The sequence below is a fragment of the Sabethes cyaneus genome, chromosome 3, assembly GCF_943734655.1.
Source record: "Sabethes cyaneus chromosome 3, idSabCyanKW18_F2, whole genome shotgun sequence".
NCBI lineage: Eukaryota > Metazoa > Arthropoda > Insecta > Diptera > Culicidae > Sabethes > Sabethes cyaneus.
Window position 1 is genome coordinate 204,984,711 of NC_071355.1, and position 22,550 is coordinate 205,007,260.

General features: G+C 39.8%; 1 protein-coding gene across 1 annotated transcript in view; it reads left to right on the forward strand.

The window, feature by feature from the left end:
- The window catches only part of LOC128740613 (zwei Ig domain protein zig-8-like), a gene marked incomplete at its 5' end in the record, with an annotated part of 45,869 nt that overhangs the window by 17,581 nt on the left and 5,738 nt on the right, over positions 1-22,550 (forward strand). The window contains one exon of the mRNA XM_053836173.1: positions 17,197-17,365. Within this exon, the coding sequence (XP_053692148.1) occupies positions 17,197-17,365 (169 nt within the window). The remainder of the gene's footprint in view (positions 1-17,196; positions 17,366-22,550) is intronic.

Consider the following 22,550-nt stretch of genomic DNA (forward strand, 5'->3'; position numbering starts at 1 on the left):
TTACGCGGTTTTTTACGCAATTTTCGGAATTTACGCGGATGTGCAACGTAGTGTTGAAATTCACGTAATTTTTTTACGTAGTATGTATGTATGAAAAGTATGAGAAATGAAAAAAACGGGAGAGAATGGGAGGCAAAATAAGACATGGAAAGAAAATGTGAGATAAAATATTGAAAACGAGGCAGCACACGAGGAGAGATTACAGAAAAAATAAGGAATAGAAAAGGAATGAAATGAAGAAAGAAAAGTACAAGAAATCGTTAATAAAATGAGGATAAGGTTAAAAGAAAATGAGAAAAAATGTGAAAAGGAGAAAAAAATACAAACAGGGGTAGGGAAGAGGAGAAAATAAGTGAGCAGGAAAATGGAACAGAAGAACACACAAAAAAAGGTCAGAAAACGAAAAAAAATGGGGAGAACAAACTGAAAACAGAACAGAAAAAAGAACGTGACAAAAACGGGGAAAAGTAGTACATAATAAGAGGAAGAATGGAACAGATGAAAACGAGTAATGGAATAGAAAACCGGAAAAGGTCAAACGCGACAGAAAATGGCAAAAAACGACATAGGTCAAGAGAAAAAACGAGCTTGAAAATAAGGTAAGCCGGTGGAAAAAGACGAAAACTGAAAGGAGTGAAAACGAGGCAACAGACGAGGAGAAAATGGTGAAGAACGGAAGGGAATTGAAGAAAGTGAGAAAAATAGAACGAACAACTATAAATAAACATAGAAAAGACGGGAAGAAAAATGAGAAAAAATGAGATATAGAAGGTAAAAGAGAAAGGGAGAAAATACGGGAGCAGGAAAATGGACAAACAATAACAGAAAAACGGGACAGAGAAAGAAAAAATGAAAACGGAAAAGACAAACAAAACGTGATAGAAACGGGGGAAAGCAGGACTTAATGAGAGGAACAACGGGAAAGATGAAGAAGAAAAATGGGTTAGAAACTGGGAAAGTCAACGCGGGACAGAAAATGACAAAAAACAACACAAGAAAAGAGGAAAAACGAGCCCGAAAACGAGGGAAAACGGCAGAGAAAAGGCAAAAAATGGAACAGGCGGACATGGAATAGAGTAAAAGCGAAAGCAAAAACCAAGAAAATGGTACTGAAAAGGACAAAAAATGAAACAAAAATAGTAAGACGGAACTGGAAAAGAGAAAATATGGAACAGAAAAGAGGTGAAAAGTATGAGAGAATAAGGTAAAAAAGTTAATACCGGTTTCAAGTAAAAACTTCTAATTTTATGTTTATGTCCGGTTCGAAGTAGAACTTTTAGTCTAATTTAAAATCCAATGTCACGTTCAATAACAAGTTCAATGAATGTTCCTTTTTAAGCCTTATTATACATGTAATTTAATTCCAATTTTAGGTTAACTTTTAAGTAAAATTTAGATACCACAAATTCTGTGTTAAGCCCAATTTCCAGTCCAGTTCCAGTTCAACTCAAGCACAAATTAGTCCCAATTCAAGTCTTATTGAATGTGATATGTCTACAAGTCAACTCTAATTTCTAGTCCTTGGACTTTGATTGTAAATTCAATTGCACCCGAAAGTTAAAATCTTTTTTGAAACGGTAGTTCTTTTACAATTGCTGAAAGGACGGTAGAAGAAAGTAATGAAATTTTAGAGTGAAGGAGAAAAAGCGGAAAGGTGAAAGGGAAGGGGGGGTAGCTACGCTTAACAAGTAGTCGTTCTGACTCCTACCTTTTGTCCAATGCTGGAAGGTGCATGGGATGGATCGAACCAAGCTAGAATCTGAGATTATAACCAGATTCGAACCCACAACACCCACCAGGGCATGTGACACGCTGCACAGTAATCCAAAAGGGCCAAAAGTAGAACTTTTTTCCTAGTGTCTATTGCTTTCATTTTATCATTTATGGTCTTCAGCACTTTTCTTCGTATAAATATCCCCCTTAATCTAAAACTAATAATAATAATAATAATAATAATAATAATAATAATAATAATAATAATAAAAACAAGCAAATTTGCTGAAGAAAAAAAAATTCTATCTTTATCGTGTGTTGAGCTATAGGGCATATTCTTTAAAATTTCTTTAAAAATTGGTCTTTCATATTTAGCTTTTCTTAGTTGCATTTTACAAGAACACAATGTTCGAGGCAATTATCGAAGCACTCAAAATGCACGTTTTTGCAGAAGATCGTAAATTTCTTGGACCTTTACTTGCTAAGCTATCGCATATTCAAGCTTTTAATTTCCATAGCTTCACGAGCCCATGGGGTAAAATGGGGCAAGCGGATTTATGAAATCAGCACGGCAGTACGGCAAGCATACGTTTTATGTGTTTCGCGTTCGCTATAGGCTCGATACATGTCCATTCTTTTGTGTTAGTAGATGAGACACATGGTTTCTTCGGCAAAGTTATAAAAAATATAAAGGTAAACAACTTTGCTAAAGAAATAACATTGCTATCACTATCGAGTGCAGAGCTACAGAGCATTTTCTTTAGAAATTCTTTGAAAATTAGTTTTTCATACTTAGCTCATGTTGGTTGCATTTTATAAGAGTATGTGGTTCTAGGCGATTACTGACGGACTCAAAACACATGTTTTTGTAGAAGGTTGCAAATCTCTAGGACCTTTCCTTACAAAGTAATCGCTTATTTCAGCTTTATTTTTCCTTTACTTCACGAGTCAAAAGCGATATATTTATATTTCCTAACACAAAAAAGTTATTTCTTTATTTTCATTATAGTAAGCAAAGACTAGTTTTTGACTATTTTAGGTTAAGGGGGATATTCATATGAACCAAAGTGCTATAAATGATAAAATAAAAGCAAAAGAAACTAGGAAAAAAGTTCCGCTTTTCGCCCTGTTGGACCACTGTGCGTTTGTACTAATGTACCTTTGAACCGTAGAGGCGCTGGACAAAAGGAGACTGCACAACCCCCTAATTAAGCGCGCGACGTATCTTCAAACCCTACTATCTGGTGGGTTGGGTCGGGTCTCACTTTTCCGCTCTTTCTCCTTCACTCTAAAATTTCATTACTTTCTTCTACCGTCCCTTCATCAATTGTAAAAAAAGAACAGCCGTTTCAAAAAAATATTGATTTATGTGCCTGACCGCATTTCAAGGTCAAGACTAAAACATGAGGTTGGTGCCCCCGAAAGTCCGAAGTTTTCAAGCTAATCGAACGGTATTTTTTTTTTAATAAGTACGATTACTTCATATTTTCAAGCCATAACATTCTTCTGATGGTGACTCATCTTTTGTTTATGTTTGGGTACGCTAGTGGTTGTCACTTTTGGTTATATATTGGCGTAACATAACACTTAAGTCATTCAATCTATCTACGCGACATTCAATTCCAATATTGTTACTGCACAACTTAATAAGAAAATCGAACTCGATTTTAGGCGAAGCCAAATCATTCAATGATTGCTTTTGATGGCTCACGTGCCAAATGAAGAAAACAGTTTTGGATTTAGCACTTCCTGAGGTGGTTGATTGCCACACACTACCTACCTATCGCATCGTTAAGATGGAAATCACAAAACTCCATACAGTGCAAGCCCAAATTGAATCATCAATTATTCGAAATGCTCGTGGCATGCACATTTCGAACGGAAACAACCAAAATGGTTGGAAGTTAAGCACAACTTGGAACTTATCGCTTATCGACTCATTCAATGAACCTCATGTTGGCAGTGTCTTACGGTCTGCTATTCCCGCAATAGCAGTCTAAAGGTCTCCAAAATGGGAAAACGGTTTAGTTGGTTGTTGGTGTGTGGTACGACACTGTGGCAATAACAAATTTTAAGCAACGTTCGAGCGAAATTTGCAACCTAATCACAGTCGTTGCCGACTACCGGTGCGTTGTTCGATCGTATCGGCTAGGCGCACCCAATTGCATTGCCGGCCCGGGCGCTGCAATGTGTCACATGCAAATACACTCTTTACGATGCAGTCATGCAGTGGCAAATGTTTTCCGTGCAACGTCTCTGGTACTCACGTTTCGTTGTTCTATGCCGGTTTGTGCCGGTGGAGGCTCAAATTATGTACGGCGCAGATTCACTTCTTCATCAGCGTGTGGTTGGTGTTGACGGATACGATTTTCCAATTTCCACGCATCATATCATGTGCCGTGAGATACATACTGGGAAAGATGAGGTTTATCTTCTCGTTTCCAGAAGGTCGTACGTGGGTGAGCCTGAGCTCAGAGCGCTGCTCACTGAAAGGATATTTCGAATTTGGAAACGGTGCATTAAATTGTAATGGACTGGGTTTGGGTGCACTTTTCGAATAGTGTTCAACGACTGATAACCGTTCACTTCGATAGCCGACAAAGTGGTTAGTCAGCCAGCCAAAATTACAAACATTTTCAAATGTGTTTTAGTACATCGATAATAGTTTTTGAGCTTTGTTGCTAAAATAAACTTAAGCACCGTTTCAATTCCTACAACACAGCTCATCTGCAGTTGATCGAATTTCAACCGCAATAAGTGAATTCGCTTTATGTGTGTGACGTGCGGTGGAAAACTTGTTGAAAGTCATTCTGCTTTCCCGAGCTGCCAGAAGATGGAATTCTAGCTGATTGCTGTGCTGTGCTAGCAGATGCCCGTCCGCAAATCATTGGGAATTGAGACGAATGGGAAACCATTATGATGACATAGCATTTTACTTCGCTTCGCAGCAGCAGCAGCAACAGAAGCAGCGAACAACAACAACAAAGCTTACATATTGGAAGTGAGCACCGCCATCGATGCGAAGCTGCTAGTCAGTCAGTCGACTAGTCGAAAGGAGCTACAACAACAACAACAACGCGACTACCTTATACCGGCAAACACTCCAAATAGTGCCCCAAAGCACTGAAAAGTCAGCATTTTCATCGACCCGTTTCGGAGTAAGATGGTTTCAGGTGCGAAAATTTAATCAATTTTGATGGTGCGAATTAGAAATGGTTCACGGAATAAGGTTTCAACGTCGAGTGTGATGACATGAAATAAAGCGCGCAAGTACTTGGAATGTTTTCAATTTTAAACAAATGCGCGCAGATAAAACCATTGATAGAAGCAATTGAAGTTGTGTAACTAACAAAACCAATAAAATTACTAACATCTGTAAAAGCGGCAATGAAACGTTTCTTGAAAACCCAACTTTTTAGGAAATAAAGTGCGATTAACTTTATGAAACAACATGTTACCTAAAGAAATGTCATTTGCTAGGGAATATTTTTGCCCAATTTATTATGATATCTTGTCCGGAAGAAAGATTTTGTATGTGAATCAAAATGTAGTCTGGTGAATATGGCGGGTTGCGTAGAAATTTTCAATCTCCTAACAGTTCCTAAAATGAATCATATGGTGTCAGTACTGCTCTGTTTTAATAGTCTAACCAGATTCCAACAGTTTATTATGTGCCCATCGAGATTCGCCATCAATGCTTTTGGTTGGTCAGGCTTCTTGTGCTTCATATAATTCTAACGGAACTAGTTTTCATTGAAAGTAACGATTCGATGCAAAAACGACACTTTTAGAGCATTAGAGGTGCATTTTAGACTAGAAAAATCACATTTCGTTGTGCAGCATCTTAGTTTATTCCGTTTGAACAAAGCAACCTAATTGCTTTCGCCAGCTTATTAAGTCTTATAAAGGGGCTTCTAATGCTTCATCTACAGTAAAGAAACTAGAATAAAAGAAATGACACGTAATTCATTAATTCGTTCGTCGAATTCGTCGATTCGTCGAAACCTAGTGGACATGAAAATCGATGCAAACTTTTGAATTTTTTGCTCGGAAAGTTGCGGAGTATCTGTGGATGAACGCGGGAGAAAATATTGACTTCAAGCAAACGGTGACAAATCACGAAATCGCTCCATGCTGCCTAACGAAAGAGCCAGGCATATTATTAGCAGTGGTGCTAAAGACTCAAAATCTCAAAACTCATCAAAAATCAAAATCAACTGTGAATCATGTCAGCTTGAGTTTTTCTGTTTTCATAGCAAGAAGCACAAAACTCACACATATTTCTTCCCGCTTGATCACATTCTGCTTCAACTGCTACCCGGAGCTTTGCACATGTACATACAAATTCCTTGTTGAACAGCGTAGGCATTTTCTTATGCGATACGTAACTGTGAGTGAGCGTGAGGGAAAAAATCTCTAAATAAATCGCAAAGTTAAACTAAAACGCACTTTTAAATTACTTGTTTATCTAATCCTTATTAGGCTTGTTACATTCTAGTTAAGAAAATATCGATTCCCGCTAAGGAAAAACGTAAATTACGCCAATATGTTTGCCATCTTAATTCATGAATATGTGCTGCATTTTTCGTTGCTGATGTTTTCTCTGACGGTAGATTCTCTTTTTAGCTCTCTGGTTCGATGAATGAAATGCCAGCTGTGAAAGAATTAAACAAAATGCTCACAGCTGAATTTGGTTCACATTGCATAGCAACAGAGACATCGCGTATAATAGCGAGAGAAATTCATATGTGAGTTTCGCGCTTGTGCTCAAGGTTAAAATTTCGTGTGCTTGATATCTCATTGAGTTTTTTGCTGCTATGAATTTTTCAACACTGCTTATTAGGAATCATATTTGTAGCATACAGAACAAAAAATAACCTATATGTTGAACTCGAACAAAACACGCACCGCACTGCGAGCCGTGCTAAAATATTCTGCTAAGATTAGGTAACACGTTCTCGGTTTCGGTGCATTTGGCCTACTCGCTACTGAAAACGAACATGACACAGTATCTCGGAGCCCAGTTTTTGTATGGTGCGGTGCAGTATGTCGTTCATAAATGTGTGAGGTGTTACCGTATCGCACCGAGCCCTAAATTTGCGAGCGACACCGTGCCAGCCTACCAGGCCACACCGAGCTGGAGAACGGAGCCGACATAGCGAGCTCAAGATATATATCAGTGCAGTTACTTGTGTGTAATATATAAATATAGAAAAAATAACGAAATACGGAATCTTGCAGAGTTTGCTGGCACTGTGCATATCGGTACCGAGCCGAAGACCAATGCATCGCGTTCGGGTTTTTGCTTTGTCAGGTAGCGAGCTATGTCAGCAGCTCAGACACTGCGAGCAATCATCAAAAGTATCCGGTGCATTGCAGACATTATGACGGTCGTTCCAAGCGATGCTTATAAGTGTGCACCATATGAAGCAAGTCTGTGTCATGTGATGTCATGTACTGAATGATGGTAGGTACGAGGAATAGACTTACCAGTTTTGAGCAGCTATCTCCAAGCTTGTGGCAGCTCTTGACGGTATTTTCACTGTAAAGTAGGATTAATGAGAATGACTTGTATACGAAATTTAGAAGAAGATCATTATCCAATAGAAAGCCAATTCATAATAAGCCGCAAAATTCATAATAAGTGTGCCGACCCTAAGGTGTTTGTCATCGGGGAGTGCTTTAGACGTTTGATGCTAGGTTGCCGATAGGCACATGGTCAAATCTGAATCATTACTGAGTTATTAAACATATTTAGTTTTCAGTCCTATTTGTCTTAAATTGGTTATAGTACAAAAAGTATGCTAGCTAGCTTACTTCTGTTACTTTCATTTAAAGGCTGAACAAATTTTGTACTAAAACTTGTCCTAAAACATTCTTCGTCATAAAATTTAATATCTATTCAGAAGCAAAAAGCTTTGTCGAGACGTTTATATCCAATTTCTTCTAACAAAGTCTGCTAAAGTTGCTTCCTTTTATCTACCAACCCAAAGCTCTGGTATCGTTCTCCAAATCGTTCTTTGGCGTGAACTCTTTTAGTTTCGTTGCAATTTAATTTTAAACGTATCGTGTTGAGTGTTATGTTAGTATCAGAAAACTGCACGAATTCATACGTCACGTATAGCACTCTAGACCACCGCGTGCGACGGACAGCAAACCCACTTTTTCCGGGATAACAAGTGTCGCATGGAAGTGCGAAGACATGGAAGAGTTGTATAGCTCTCAGAAAACGCGTAAATTCTACAAGAAACAGAACGTTTTTAACCATCCAAAGGTACACCTGTTATGCCATGTTATGTTATCAAGTGGTACACTTATTATGCCGATGTCCAAAAGACCAATTTTTTTTACCAATAGACAAAAGTTCTTCGGCAAAGGTGCTGTTAGAACTCTCCGACATTTGGAGGACTATTTCCAGCACTGCAGAGCCGCTTAGTTGGTTTCGAGGTACGATGCTGGTCTAACAAACCAGTCGTCGTATGTTCGAATCTCGGCTAGGCGGTGCTGCTAGATAGAGTCAGTAGGGTCATTGCACTAGCCCCGTAACTGTCCTGTACTCCAATAGCCGGCTGCGAAGTCTGTCGATAAAGAAGGGTCAAGTTTTCAATAGGACGTTAATACCCATGGCTTTTGGCTTTGCTTTCCAGGACTGCAGTTTACTTCATTCGAATTTAATCACTGGGCTCGAACAACGCTAGTAGCCCACCAATCTTATGATCTTGACAACATAGTTATAATAAAGGGATATGTCAGAATAGATCAAACAAATGGACTGTCTATGTTAGCCGGTTAGGCAGCACATTGAAATAAATTAAGGCTTCTCCACTGTTCACAGTAATTTGCCATTGCTTTCGCCTGCCATCGGAAGAGATTCGCATCGACAATGTGAAGAACGATGGTCAAGCTGCATAGCCAAGAGCCTCTAAGTGTGCCTCTTCTGCGCTGTCTCTGCGGTATTCTGTCAGTCAAGTGCCTCTCTAAAGATTTCTTTCGCTCAAAGTATGTCCGAATAACCTCTACCTACACTTCCCAATCTCTATTTCTATTAATGAGAGAAATTACCATGGTGCCTTCAATTCTTGCTGGACATGCAATCCTCCTAGGCAGGGATGATTCCTCCTCAGAATAAAAAAAGAGAAGAGAAAAATTCACACTCTACTCAGTCTTGCGATTTATACTGCTCTGTTTTGCTTTAACTTTTCTTTTTTCACTGATCGCGATTGTTCAGCAACCTGCCCATTGTGCTACTCATTGAGGAGTAAACTGAGCAACAAAATGTTAATACACTGTTTAGACTTTTCACAGCGGTAACATTGCAAAAACTGTTGCTTATGACGATAGTGGATGATAGAAATGGCAACATTGGAATTCTCGTACAGTTGCTTGCTGCAGCCTGCAGTACGAGCGATTTCGAAAGTTTCTCATTTTCGGCACAATGAGAAACTGAAGTTATAGTTTATATTTCTCTTTATTTTTGGTTTGTTTCTCATTGCGTGTATTTTTTCTCATTTGTGGCAGCTGTTCTGTTCATTGTGCTGAATAAAAAAAGTTGCACTTTCTGTACAATTACTTATGTGTCCATGTCCACCGGTCCGGCAGAACAAAGGGATGAAATCAGAGATCTCCACTGCTGACGGTTACCCGCCATGGCTTTTACCTGTCGTTAGGACAGGTTCTCGTCTACAGTCCGGATGTCGTTGGCTAGGCTGCGTCGCCATGAGCCTCTGGGTCTGCCTCTTCTACGCTGTTCTTGTGGATTCCAGTCGAGTGCTTCTCTGCAGACCTCGTTCGCTCCTTTCCTCAAGGTGTGTCCGATCCACTTCCATCCACGTTCACGAATTTCTGCGGCTATCGGTCGTTGATGACACCGACGATGGAGTTCTTAATTGGATATCCAGTTATCAGGCAAACAGGCACGAATGATATATCGCAGGCACCGGTTAATGAATACCTGCAGTTTTTGCGTTGTCTCCGCTGAGACGCATCACGTTTCGTAGGCATACAGCAGTACGAATTTAACGTTTCTGCACAATGAGTGAGAAAATGGCAAGCCTGCTCCTAAGGTTCCCCATATGGGTGCTGCATGGGAGCGAATGATGAGCTCTGTTAAAGCGACGCTCGGAAATATTACTGACAATTGGGAACCAAATTAACGGTTTGTTTGTAAACAAAGAGTGAATTCACTACCGGTACCGACGCTCACTGTTTCTGTAATATTTCGCAATAATTGTGCAACGTATATAATTTTTGATAAGCGCAAAGTGTAACTAAACAGATTTGACATCCGAGGAATATCAAGTTTTTTGTTAGTGACAAGTGAATATATCAAAACTAACAATGAGTCATCTCTGCAATGCCTGTGCTAACACCATTCCAGCGGATGCTAATATGGTTACTTGTCAAGGCTTTTGCAAGTCAACGTTTCATATCGCTTGTTGTAAGTTAAGCCCTGAACTGTGGTTAGAAATTGAATCCAGTCCCGCTATTTTTTGGATGTGTCAAGCTTGCAGAAAGCTTATGCGCAATGTATGTTTCCGTGATGCTCTCAGCAATGCTAACGATGGGCTTCACACGGTGCTTGGGGAACAAACAAAAATGTTCGACGAGTTAAAGAGTGAAATTAGAAATAATGCCAACATGATCAATCGTATAGCACGCAAAATCCCGTTGACTCCAATATCCTCTCTACCACCTAAAATAGTTCCCGAGACAGATAGAAGACCTTCCAAACGTCCGCGCATTTTAATTGACAATCACTACCATGACGAAACAAACTCACCGCTTGTACTTTGCGGAGACAAAGAGCCTGAAGCTGGTATGTCTCTCCCTATTGTACCACCAGCCGCACCGCGTGCACAAAAATTCTGGCTGTTCCTATCCAGGTTTTCACCACACGCCACTGTGGATGAAATCACTAGATTAGTACAGCAGAATCTTGAAATTGATGGTCCAATCGAAGTAATCAAGTTGGTACGAAGAGATGCCGACTTGAATCGCATGACTTTTGTGTCATTTAAAGTCGGTGTTGATTTGCAATATAAAGAAAAAGCGATGCAGCCCTCGAGCTGGCAAAAGGGGATTTATTTCCGAGAATTCGTAAATGATAGTGGGATACAACCTTTTCGTGGCAACGCTAAGGACAGCGATTCCAACGCGGATAACTTCCTCACTCCGCTTGCCAGTCTTCAGTCAAGACAGTAATGCTGATCATGTGAACGCACCTGAAATTAGAACTGATTGTAATGAAATAGTAACAGATGAACTTGTAAATGAAAATGTACCTGAAACAAATCTCCGCCGAAACGAAATTTCTGCAACTGCATGCTTGTCGGGACAAAATGCTACGGAAAGGAAAAGAATGATAGATATTTACTATCAAAACATAAACAGTGTAAAAGGAAGCGAAAGGCAAAAAATAGTCTTTTTGTCATCGCTGGAATTAGACGTAGACGTATACATGTTTTCTGAAACTCACCTGGACGACACTGTGATAGATTCATCACTTTTCCCGTCTTGCTTTAATATTTACCGCTGCGACAGAAACACCACTAATAGCGACAAACTATCCGGCGGTGGCGTATTAGTTGCTGTTCACAATCGCTTGCACAGCATCGAACACTCGAAGGCTGAAAGTAACGAAGCAATTTGTGTTAAGTTATCAACAAACAATAGCGGAGCACTGTTTGTGTGCTGTGGCTATATTCCACCTACCTCTAGTGTTGAACGATACCGCTCGTTTTGTTCGTTTGTTGAATTCATCGTCGAGTCAGCTGGTCCCGCTGACGAAATTATTGTTGCTGGTGATTTGAACCTACCAAATTTGAAATGGAATCAGGCTCAATTCGATTCAAATAATGTATCTTACTTACCCGACCAAGTCAGCTCACAGCGCGAGATAGCTGTTGTTGATTGTTTTCATTCGGCCGGTATGGTGCAAGTTTGCAACATTCCGAACAATAACAACTGTTTTCTGGATTTGGTGTTCACTACGGCAACGGTCATATGTCAAGTAGCATTAACGGATCCATTGATAAAAAACGAAGTTCATCACAATGCGATGTTATTAACCGTCAGTGCAATTGAACCGGCAGAGTGTGAACAGGGGATGCTCAAAAATCATTTGAATTTATACGCAATGGATTTTGAAAGTGCTCGGGTGGACCTTGCGAATGTCAGATGGGATGATTTGTTCGTCTCAGAAGACATTTTTCAAAGCAGTGAAGAATATCAACGACGCGCGGAAGACATGTCGGACTTTCTGCGGTCAATAGATATTTTAAATGTTGACTGGGAAAATGCTGTGGTAATCGAGAATTCGATTGACTACAACTCTCTGTTGTTTTACTACATAACTTACAACATTTTTGCTCGCTATTCTCCAATGATCGCGGAACGGCAAAGATCTTCGCACAACTATCCCGAATGGTTTACACCGGCGCTTGCTAATTTAATGAAAGAGAAAAGGCTAGCCTTGAAGCGGATGCGTCGGTCACCATCAAACGAAAATGTGACCAATTATAAACAAATGCTAAGAATGTTCAAGGCGGCACACAGAGAAGCGTATCAAGTGTACATCGAAGATATTCAAATCCGTTTGAAAAGCAACCCAAAGTCGTTTTGGAAATTTGTGAATAATAGAAGAAAAAGTACCGGCATCCCGGGTCGCGTTAAGTATAAGGATGTCACAGCTACCGATGCCCAATCGTCAACCGAACTTTTTGCGGCTTACTTCAAAAGTGTGTTCACTGCAGCAACTGGTAGTATCAGAGAACTTCCTATTACTAATGAAGAGGCACCGTACCAACTGTCCCAGACTTGTGTGGAAAACGGCATTTGTGCACTTAATGCCAACAAATCCGCTGGTCCTGATATGCTGACAAATAGTGTTCTCAAGCAATTTCGGCAAGAATTTGTATTTCCGCTCACTAGTTTATTCAATGCGTCGCTGGCCGCCGGTCATTTCCCAGGAATCTGGAAGATTTCGCACATCACTCCGATACATAAAAAAGGTGCCAGAGGCGATGTAGAAAATTATCGTGGGGTTGCTATACAATCGGCTATCCCGAAACTTTTCGAATCGTTAGTTTATTGTCACCTTTATGACATTGTAGTCGGACGTATTTCTTCTGTGCAACACGGATTCTTGAAGAAGAAATCAGTTGTAACAAACCTGTGTGAGTTCACCTCAATGATTACGGACTACATATCGAAAGGTTTTCAAGTCGACTGCATATATACCGATATGAGCAAAGCGTTTGATACCGTTAGCATTAATAGCATCTTGGAGGCAATTGAAGAGTTTGGCGTTCGAGGTCCATTGTACAGCTGGATGATATCGTATCTGATGGATAGAGTACAATTTGTTAAAATTCGCGGTAACAAATCTTGCTCATTTACCGTACATTCTGGCGTACCACAAGGTAGTCACTTGGGACCGTTGCTGTTCGTGATTCTAATGAACAAATTGCCTGATGTTATCACCCACGCAAGAATTCTAATTTATGCAGACGATATAAAAATCTTCTTTCCTATCAAGTCCACGGAAGATTGCCTGAAATAACAGCTCGACCTAGGCCACGTTGGAAAGTACTGCGAAAACCGTGGATTAAGAGTAAATGCAGACAAGTGCTCAGTAATGACATTCTCCAGAAAAGTTAACCCCGTGATCTTCGATTACGGGTACCAAAATAGTGTAGTGCCGCGCACAGAATATGTTCGTGACTTGGGTGTAACATTCGACCGCTCGCTCTCCTTCAATAGACACATTGATAATGTAGTAAAAGAAAGCCTGAAACTGTTCTCGCTCATTAGAAGATTTGGCCGTGACCTCAAAGATCCTTATGCAATATTAGCAGTCTACAAAGGTCTCGTTAGAAGCAAACTGGACTATGCTAGCGTAATATGGCACCCGCAATACGTAACTCACATTCAGCGAATAGAAGGAATCCAGAAGAGATTCGTTAGATTTGCTCTCAGAAATCTCGGATGGAACGGAGAAGAGCTACCACCTTATCAGGACCTGTGCTGCCTGGTAGACCTTGACTCGGTCCTCGCGAGGCATAAGATAGCCGACATCGTGTTCTTCACGAATATTCTTGCAGGACGAACTGTCAGCCAACCTCTTGCCAACCGACTAATACTGAACGATAGTCCAGTCACGCTACGGCGAAGGAGAACCTTCGAGCCACCGTTGCGAACCAGGAACTACACACAGAATGAGCCAACGTCCCGCTTCATGAATGCCTACAACACCCTGCAGGAAATTGTTACCATTGATATGACCCCTGATACAATTAGACATAAGCTTAGATTATATTTTAGAGAACAATTGTATTAGTGTCTTTATTGTTTATATGTATTATTCATTTTAAGAAGTGTGTTTTATGTTTATGTTTTGTAACTAGGTTAAGATTGGGTAACGAGCTCAAAGCCTATATTCAAATACATACAATACAATACAATACAATACAATACAATACAATACAATACAATACAATACAAATTGGTATAATGAGTAAAAACTTCACAATTGTCACAATTGGCGCGATTGCCACACGCAGTTATGGCAAAATTAGGTTACAAAATGCTGGTAAACTCCAGACCAAAATTAGGGTATAGTCCATTGATTAGCAACATTAGGATACAATTTGGACACGGCTAAAGGTTGTGCAACAGCAAATCATCACGGAAAACGCTATCGAAAATTATTTCGTTGACCGATCTTTTTCGAACTTTCAGACAATAAAATAAAACCAATTAGTAAGCTTTTGACATATTTATTTCATTCAACTTCAATACCATAACCGTATGCTCGCACCTTACGCTTAACTCCACTCATAAGGTTCTGTACAACATCTCGCTGCAGGTTCTTCTGTATGGAAACCCACTTTTTCTACATGTCTTCCTCAGGTTTGACCTCCTTGGGATGCTTTCGTAGTGCCTGCTCCTTGGGATGCCTGTGCCTGCCAGAAGTCCGCCTCGACGTAAGCCTCATCATCCATGATGAGACAATGAGGCTTCTTCAGCATCTGGGTGTATAGTTTCCGGGCCCAAGATTTTTCCACCGTATTTTGCCGTTTGACACGATTTGGAGTCTTCTGCAGTTAGAGTACAGGACAGTTTCAGGGTCAGTTGCTACGATCCTATTGACTCTGACAGCCTCTCCCAGCCGGGATTCGACCATACGACGACTAGCTTATTAGGCCAGCGTCATACCTCGAAGCCAACTGGGAGGCTAAAAAACTTAGGATAATATCAAGATAAAAAGGCTAACATTGAGACAAAATTGAAAAAAAAATTAGATAAAAGTTGAAATAAATAGGACTAAAGTTGGACTAAATTTGGACTGAATCGAAAAATAGACAAAAATTGAAATATAAAAACAAAGTAAGATTAGATGATTGTTTGAACGTGTTTGATACAAAATTAACATAGACCTAAAATAAAATTAGGATCATACTAAGTCATATTAGAGGTGAAAATTGTGACAAAAATAAGATAAGAAGAAAACAAGTCAAAACCGGTAGGATACACGTCTGACAAAACGATAATTCGAGATCGAGATCGAGATAAAATGATAAAGATAAAGATCAATTCACTGAACATCTAGAACATCTGTGATAGATAAAGGCCGAAAAAAAAGATTATTTTGAATACGGTTCGAGAAGATATCCCTTGCGGAACTAAATAAATTCCGGATAAATCAATCGATTTCTTTTATGAAATTGCAATAAGAAACTTTGATTTTTAGTACTTCTCTAGAAAGAATTGATTTTGTGCGCCCAAATATTGACTGAATAGAACTTTATGAATTAATATTATCAATCAATTACTGGTATTCAAGTTTCAATAAACGATAATGGGTAATCTTTCATACTCTGATTCCCAATAGAGTAGGGTGGGGCATAAGTGCGACGTTTGAAGTTGTCATCAATTTTCATGAGATATAAAAAAGCACAACAGTAAAATATATTTTATATTGATGCAATTACTCCATCTCTTCACATTCAACTATAAATCATCTGGGGTAATAGTGTTATGCAAAATAAATTCTTCATTTTTCTGATGAATTATATAATATAATTACCTATGCATTTTGACTTCGTGCATGAATCGCACTTTTGCCCCGTCCGCGAATCGCAGTTTTGCTCCGCTGGGCGCTTGTCAGGGTTTGGGCAAATTATGGAAAAACGAAAGATATTTTGTCAATTGTTCTCAACCCATTTTTAAAAGAAATATGTGAATGATGTAACACGCTGCTACAATTTTTCGACAAGTAATATCCTCTTGTTGATGTCATATTTGCCGTATAAGGAAATTTTATATCAAAACTGCTCTAAAATAACATTTACCCATAACTCAGCAACTATGCTTCGTAAACAACAAATGTTTACGATAGATTCAAGTAGTCAAAGTAGTCACCCTTCCTTGCCAATGCAGTCAATTTACAGCCAAAAACCTTAATTAAGCTGAGCTGTTTTCACTAACAGTTCAAGTGTTGTTCATGCATCTTTTGGCTTAATCAGATCAACCCGACTAACGAAAGTTTTTCTCAAAATCGACGAAAAGCTTAGTGCAATTAATGAAAATTGACAGTACTTGTAATCTGCATTGATAAATTATTGAATCGCACTTTTACCCCTCCTTACTCTATCGTATACCAGTTATTGTCGCTATTACCATAGTACCGTTCTTACTTACAACATTAAAATTGACTGCATCGAAGAGAACGATCATGATGCAACTGACGGAAAGAAAAACTTGTGCACAAAATACAATGCCAAGAGATAAATTTTAAGTTTCTACCGAAGTCGCGCCTTGGCGCTATCTAACTGCGATTGAAACTTGGCACAGCGTATCGCTTCGAGTAGTTTATTTTAAAAGCTTCAGCTGTTAGTTACATCTGTAAATGTAACTTGGCGAGACACCAATTAAAAAAAAAAGATTCCTGGATAGCAAAGGAAATCTCGAGTATTCCATTTACTCCTGGATTGCACTCCCGGTGAACCGCAAACACTGCAACGTCCAGAAAAGTTTTGTTTGAAAACAAACTGCATAGGTATTTCTTTCCGCTGCGTTTGTAAAGTTAGCAAGATAAAAGGGGCCTCCACTTTACTGCTGAAAGTAAAGGGGCGAAGTGTTTTAAAATTGAAAACAAAAACTAACTTAAAATTGTTTTGAAGTTATTGGTTTTGGCTGCCACAGAAGTTTTGTAAAAACATGGATTCCTGTATTCAGAATCTAGTTTATCATACGTGTGATGCTTATCAATAATATGTACACCTTGGAACTGCCAAACTGCACTGCACTAATCTTGATTGCAAATATGAAATTACAGTCACAACATTCTGTCATGTACACATCATTAATGCATCTTTCTCACTGTCTGTTTGCTTTCGTTTGTCTCTTTGCATCTCTTGCCGGCCCACTCCCGGGTGGTGAAACCCGCATCCCGCCCGTCCGTTCGCTCGCTCGCAATGGTAGGAAATTAATTACGACTCACCTCGGGGCGGTGTGTCGGTGATAACGGAAAAGGGCGAAACAACCACCTCGTACCTGCTGATCCAGCGAGCCAAGGGTGCCGACTCGGGCAAGTACGTTTGCTCGCCGTCGAACGCCAACTCGTACTTCATCAACGTTCACATACTAAACGGTAAGTAGCTGGGGGGTGGGCATGGCTGAACAGGCAACTTGGGATGTATGGTTATGCTAGATACTTTGGTGGTGCCATCTGGCGAGCAAGTGATGTGATATAGCATTATGTTGGCTTGTTTAAATCAATTTGCGTTAATTACGTTATCGTTAATAAGTAAAGTTATAGATTCCAGTGCACCCAGTAAGATGATGTTTTGCAATAATCGAGTTTGAAGTTTGTTCTTCTTTGCTAACAACACTTGAATCACTGTGACCATCAATTTGAACAATTTTGATAAATTAATTTTAGGAACAATCAATACTTTATTCTAGTTTGTTACCTATTTGGGGATATGTAAGGGGGTAATTCATTCAACCGTGTTCATTCAGCAATCCGGACGAATATGTTAGTTACACATGGCTTACAAATATACCTACTGTCTAAATTAATTTTCTTCTGAAAATTGCCTCCAATTCAATTCCAACTATGCTCTGCATTGTTTAGAATCCAATCGCCCGTGCTTAACGCAACACGGTTCACGAACCGTTGCCATTCATGCGTCGATCCTGCCAACTGCATCACTTGACGCGTTCAATAAATACTTTGGAAAGTTCAAAACATTTCGTTGCAGCACAAAATGTGCAATCTATATTCAATACAATACACCGGCTAAGCATGTAGGTATCTAAACAAAAACACGCGCACAATGTAATGAATGCCGTCTATCTATGGCTGTGGATAACCGGAAATGCATTATGCAAGGTTTCTTCACTGGACTGTACGAATGGAGGGAGCGAAAGTATGGTTGTAGGTAGAAAGTTTCGGTGGAAATTCATTACATCGGTGGTCGCACCATTCCGGACAGTATGATCGGAACTCCGCAACGACGGGGAAATAACGGCTTCCTGGGTAGCACTCCATTGTGTGTTGCAAACGAAAATTCCTGCCAGTGCATCCGTCGTCGTTCGTTCTAGTTAGGCTAGCCTGTTTTTGACAGCCAGCGCCATCCAGCGCGGTGCGGTGGCGGCCGGCGGACGGATCTGTTTCGCAAGGTTGACGGCGTTGTTGGTTTTCCAGCAGTAGGTACTGGGTTATTTGGTGTGGTTTCGCTGCTGTGCTATGCCTGGAGAATGAAGCAGACACACCGTTGAGCACGCATAAATTCGTCGCTTTGTCATTAGGTTGTTTGCATCGCAGATGCCCTCTATGGTGTGGAGGTGCTAATACAAACGTCACACGTCACAGTTCAGTTGTGGATTTCTGCCCAATATATGTTTTGCTAACAAGCTAATAATGCTATGAACAAATTTATTTTATTGTGTTTTTGTTTGGTTTGGTACAAATTTAAAACAAAGGTGTTTTTTCTCATCATTGTTATCAATGTCGTTAATATTATTCATTTGTAATACAAATTACTAATATTAAAAAACATTCACTACTTCCATGGCGCCTGACAATTGTTCAATGCGTCATTACATAAAATATTAATGAGCATAGGTTTCAATGTAGCTGCAAAACCATTGTTTTAAATTGAGTTTGATCTTGCTACAGCGCAATGCAATATTAGGCGGTGTGCGTTACAACACGACAATTCAATGCAGTTTTAGAGTTTCATGATAATGCACATGTCGGATTCCTGGCGATAGATTTATAACTCACCTGCGGATGGGGGTCGTTTCGTTCCGTATGTTTGTGGGTTGCGCATACCCTGGCAGGGCGTTTAATATATGCATATCACAATAATGAGCTTGGGGAGCCGGTCGATGAGTATGATTATGGTACGATGAACTTTATTGAACAGATTTTGCAACTAGATTTTATGGGCAGCAACAAACAATCGCGCTTTGTTGATGCCTAAGCGTCGTAAATAATAGAATGATTCAGAGGCGATAATTGCCACTTTTTAATAATCTAGTTAATGAAATATGAATAGATACTATTGTTTTGTGAATTATTCTTCCATCATAATGGTACTTGATTACCGGTAAAGTTCAGTTGAGACTGATGAAAGCAATATCCGATGAACACAAATGTTTGCCCTCTGCATCGTGGAAAAGCTATTGTATTGCTCCTATAATGTGTTTGTTTTTTAATTGTATCCCCAAAAGCATATCATAAATTGGTCGTAAATTAGCTCTCCCAAATGTATAAACAATTCCCTATTTGAACGCACTCCGTGGCATTCTTTTGTATTGTATCGAGCAATAATGAACATTTTTCAATTAAATATCTTGGTCGAAAATTGTGGAAAATATTAAGCGTTCATTACAAATTGAGCGTCGCGGACAATGCGTCGAAAATTGTGGAAAATATTTACTGTTTTATTGAACCCACAAAATAACTTATTTCAATGAGTTGTTTGGTTTTGAGACAAAAAGTAGATGACGTTAAGAAGAGACCCTACGCTGGAAAATCGTAAAAATCAAATTATTATACCTTCAAAAATGTCATGCCAAAAGAATTTTTTGATATCTGATCTCGTTGAAAACTTACGGCAAATATTGTGGAGTTACCTCAAGGAAAGTCCATTGCTGTACGAAACTTTGAACGCGTTTTCCCCGAAACCATGTTTCTTTAGCTGGCGGTACATATATCTCAGAATCTAGTGGACCGATTTGGCTGAAATTTTTTTTTCAGCATGTAAAAATGAATTATCTGAATTGTTACGTACCGGTTTTTTGATACCTCAATTTTTCAATTTTTTATGTGCTCTCATAGTAATTGGCGATTTTTGGTGACAAAACACCTTTCTTTTGGAAAAATTGCCGTCATTTGGGTAATTTTTCGAATTTTCAAAAACCACTACGTAACAATTTAGGCATTGATGTAAAGCTTCAAAATCATCCTTAGAATCCGTTTTCCGATACTCGGTTGGTTCTCGGCACGTACCGCCAGCAAGGAACTATTTTCTAGAGAGCATTAATGCGTCCACCTGTCACCAGCATAATAATCACTATTCTGGTGTCCAAAAAAATACAAATATATCTTCAAATATACCTTAACTAATAGCCATAATACCCCAACACTTAACTATAATTCTAGCATCTGAGAAAATTTTACGAAAATCTATTATTTTTCGGTCTTCCAGAGTAGGGTGCCTCCTTAAAACACATATGATTTTGCATCGAGTTTGCAACATAAGTTACTGGGGTACCTGACTTCATAATTTCTTTTTTCGTTAGCTTCCACTGAAAAAATTGTGCCAGCAGTCTATAGTCTAGAAGAGAATCAAAATCTGAAGCCAAAACTATTTTTATTTTCAAAACAGTCAAGTCTGCCATGAGAGAGCAGATGGACCCAAGCAAAGGCCCAAAGGCATCTTCCACTGCACTGCGGTTGACTCATTTCGTTTGACTGAATCGTACTCCGCCACGAAATCAATAAATAAGATCGGTCATAGTGCGCCCTTCACGGAAACCAACTTGATACTCGCCGACGAAGGACATTACTAACGGTCTCAGTCTATAGAACATGATGTAGAACATGAGAGCACATGAGCATATGAATATAAAAGTTAAAAATCATTATTACGTAAATATATACATGCTATTAAATCGTATTTGTTGCGCAAAATTGGCATATCCGTGGTATTTTGGAGGTGATAAGGAATAAACATACGCGTTTTATCGATACATATATGTAATTATATACGACAATATCCGAATAAGACCGACCCTCTCCGTACTACTATACGGTTCTGTACTGAATATCGTATGTAAGTCAGCTATTATCACTATATATGACTAAAAATCAACTTCGGCGGACTTTATTAAGCTTTAGTTACGATTCCGAATTTGTTAAGAGTTATTTACGATAATTTCCGGTTATTGATGTACGATATGGTGCTAATTGGGTAGTTGGTAGTTGTCTTCCTAAGCTCTTCCTGTATTGGTGGGTGTTAGGGTGATTTATACATTTTGGACAGGCGTTACACGTACTCAATGTCCAAAATAGAGGAGGCGTAACGCTCGTCAAAAATACATAAATCACCCTAATGTAGACCGTTGTTCATAATTCTTTTCCTATTCCCGTCCATCTGTATGTTTCAGTAGCACCAGCATTTATGTCTCATGCGCCACCTTGACAGTATTTCTTTCACCTGGCCACTAGTATCACTTTGTCAGTAAGCAGGTTGCCAGCACTATGGCAACATTCCTGCTGTGTTCCTTACCGTTTTGTAAAGACGAAGACGTATTTCTTGTATTCGTGCTTTTTTCTACTTATTACTTACTTTTCTTTACTTTAGTGGCAACGGTCCGTTACCGATCCTGCGCCGAACGAATTATGGTCATCCAGTACCGCCCACTTAGCTTCGAGGTACGATGCTGGTCTAACAAGCCAGTCGTCGCATGTTCGAATCTCGGCTAGGCGGTGTTTGCTTGATAGAGTCAGTAGGATCGTTACACTGGCTCCGTAATTTTCCTGTACTCTAAATAGCCGGCTGCGAAGTCTGTCGATAAAAAAGGGTAATGTCTAATGACGGTTTAAGCCCACGACTTTGCAGTACCGTCGGTCCTGGGCTGCCGTTCTCCAATACCCACGAACAACAGCTGAACGTGCATCGTCTTCGACAGCACACACCCACCGGGTGCGTCAGTCTGCCTCGGAGTCTACGGCCTCTTCCTGGTTCTCTGCTGAAAATAGTTTTGGCTACTCTTTCATCGGGCATTCTGGCCACGTGTCCAGCCCACCGCAGCAGCCTACCATATTGCATTACCTTCACAATATCAGTATATTTGTATACTTGGTACAGCTCGTGATTCATGCGTCTGCGCCACACTCCATTTTCCATTTTGCCACCAAGTATTGATCGCAGAATTTTACGCTCAAAAACCCCAAGCACTCACCGATCAGCTTCCTTTAGCGTCCATGATTCGTCTCCGTAAAGGGCTACCGGAAGGATTAGTGTTATGTAGAGCGCCAGTTTTGTCCGAATTTGCAAACTACGGGACTTCAGCTGGCTACGTCATCCGTAGAAAGCCCGATTCGCGGCTGCAACTCGTCGTTTCACTTCGCGGTTTACATCGTTGTCACATGTCACGAGTGTACCAAGGTATCTAAATTCCTCCACTACTTCATATCGTTCCCCATCTAACTCTACCTCGGCACCAACACCACTTGGGCTCCCACGTTCCCTACCAGCAACCGTGTACTTCGTTTTGGCGGTATTAATGGTAAGTCCCAATCTCGCAGCTTCCCTTTT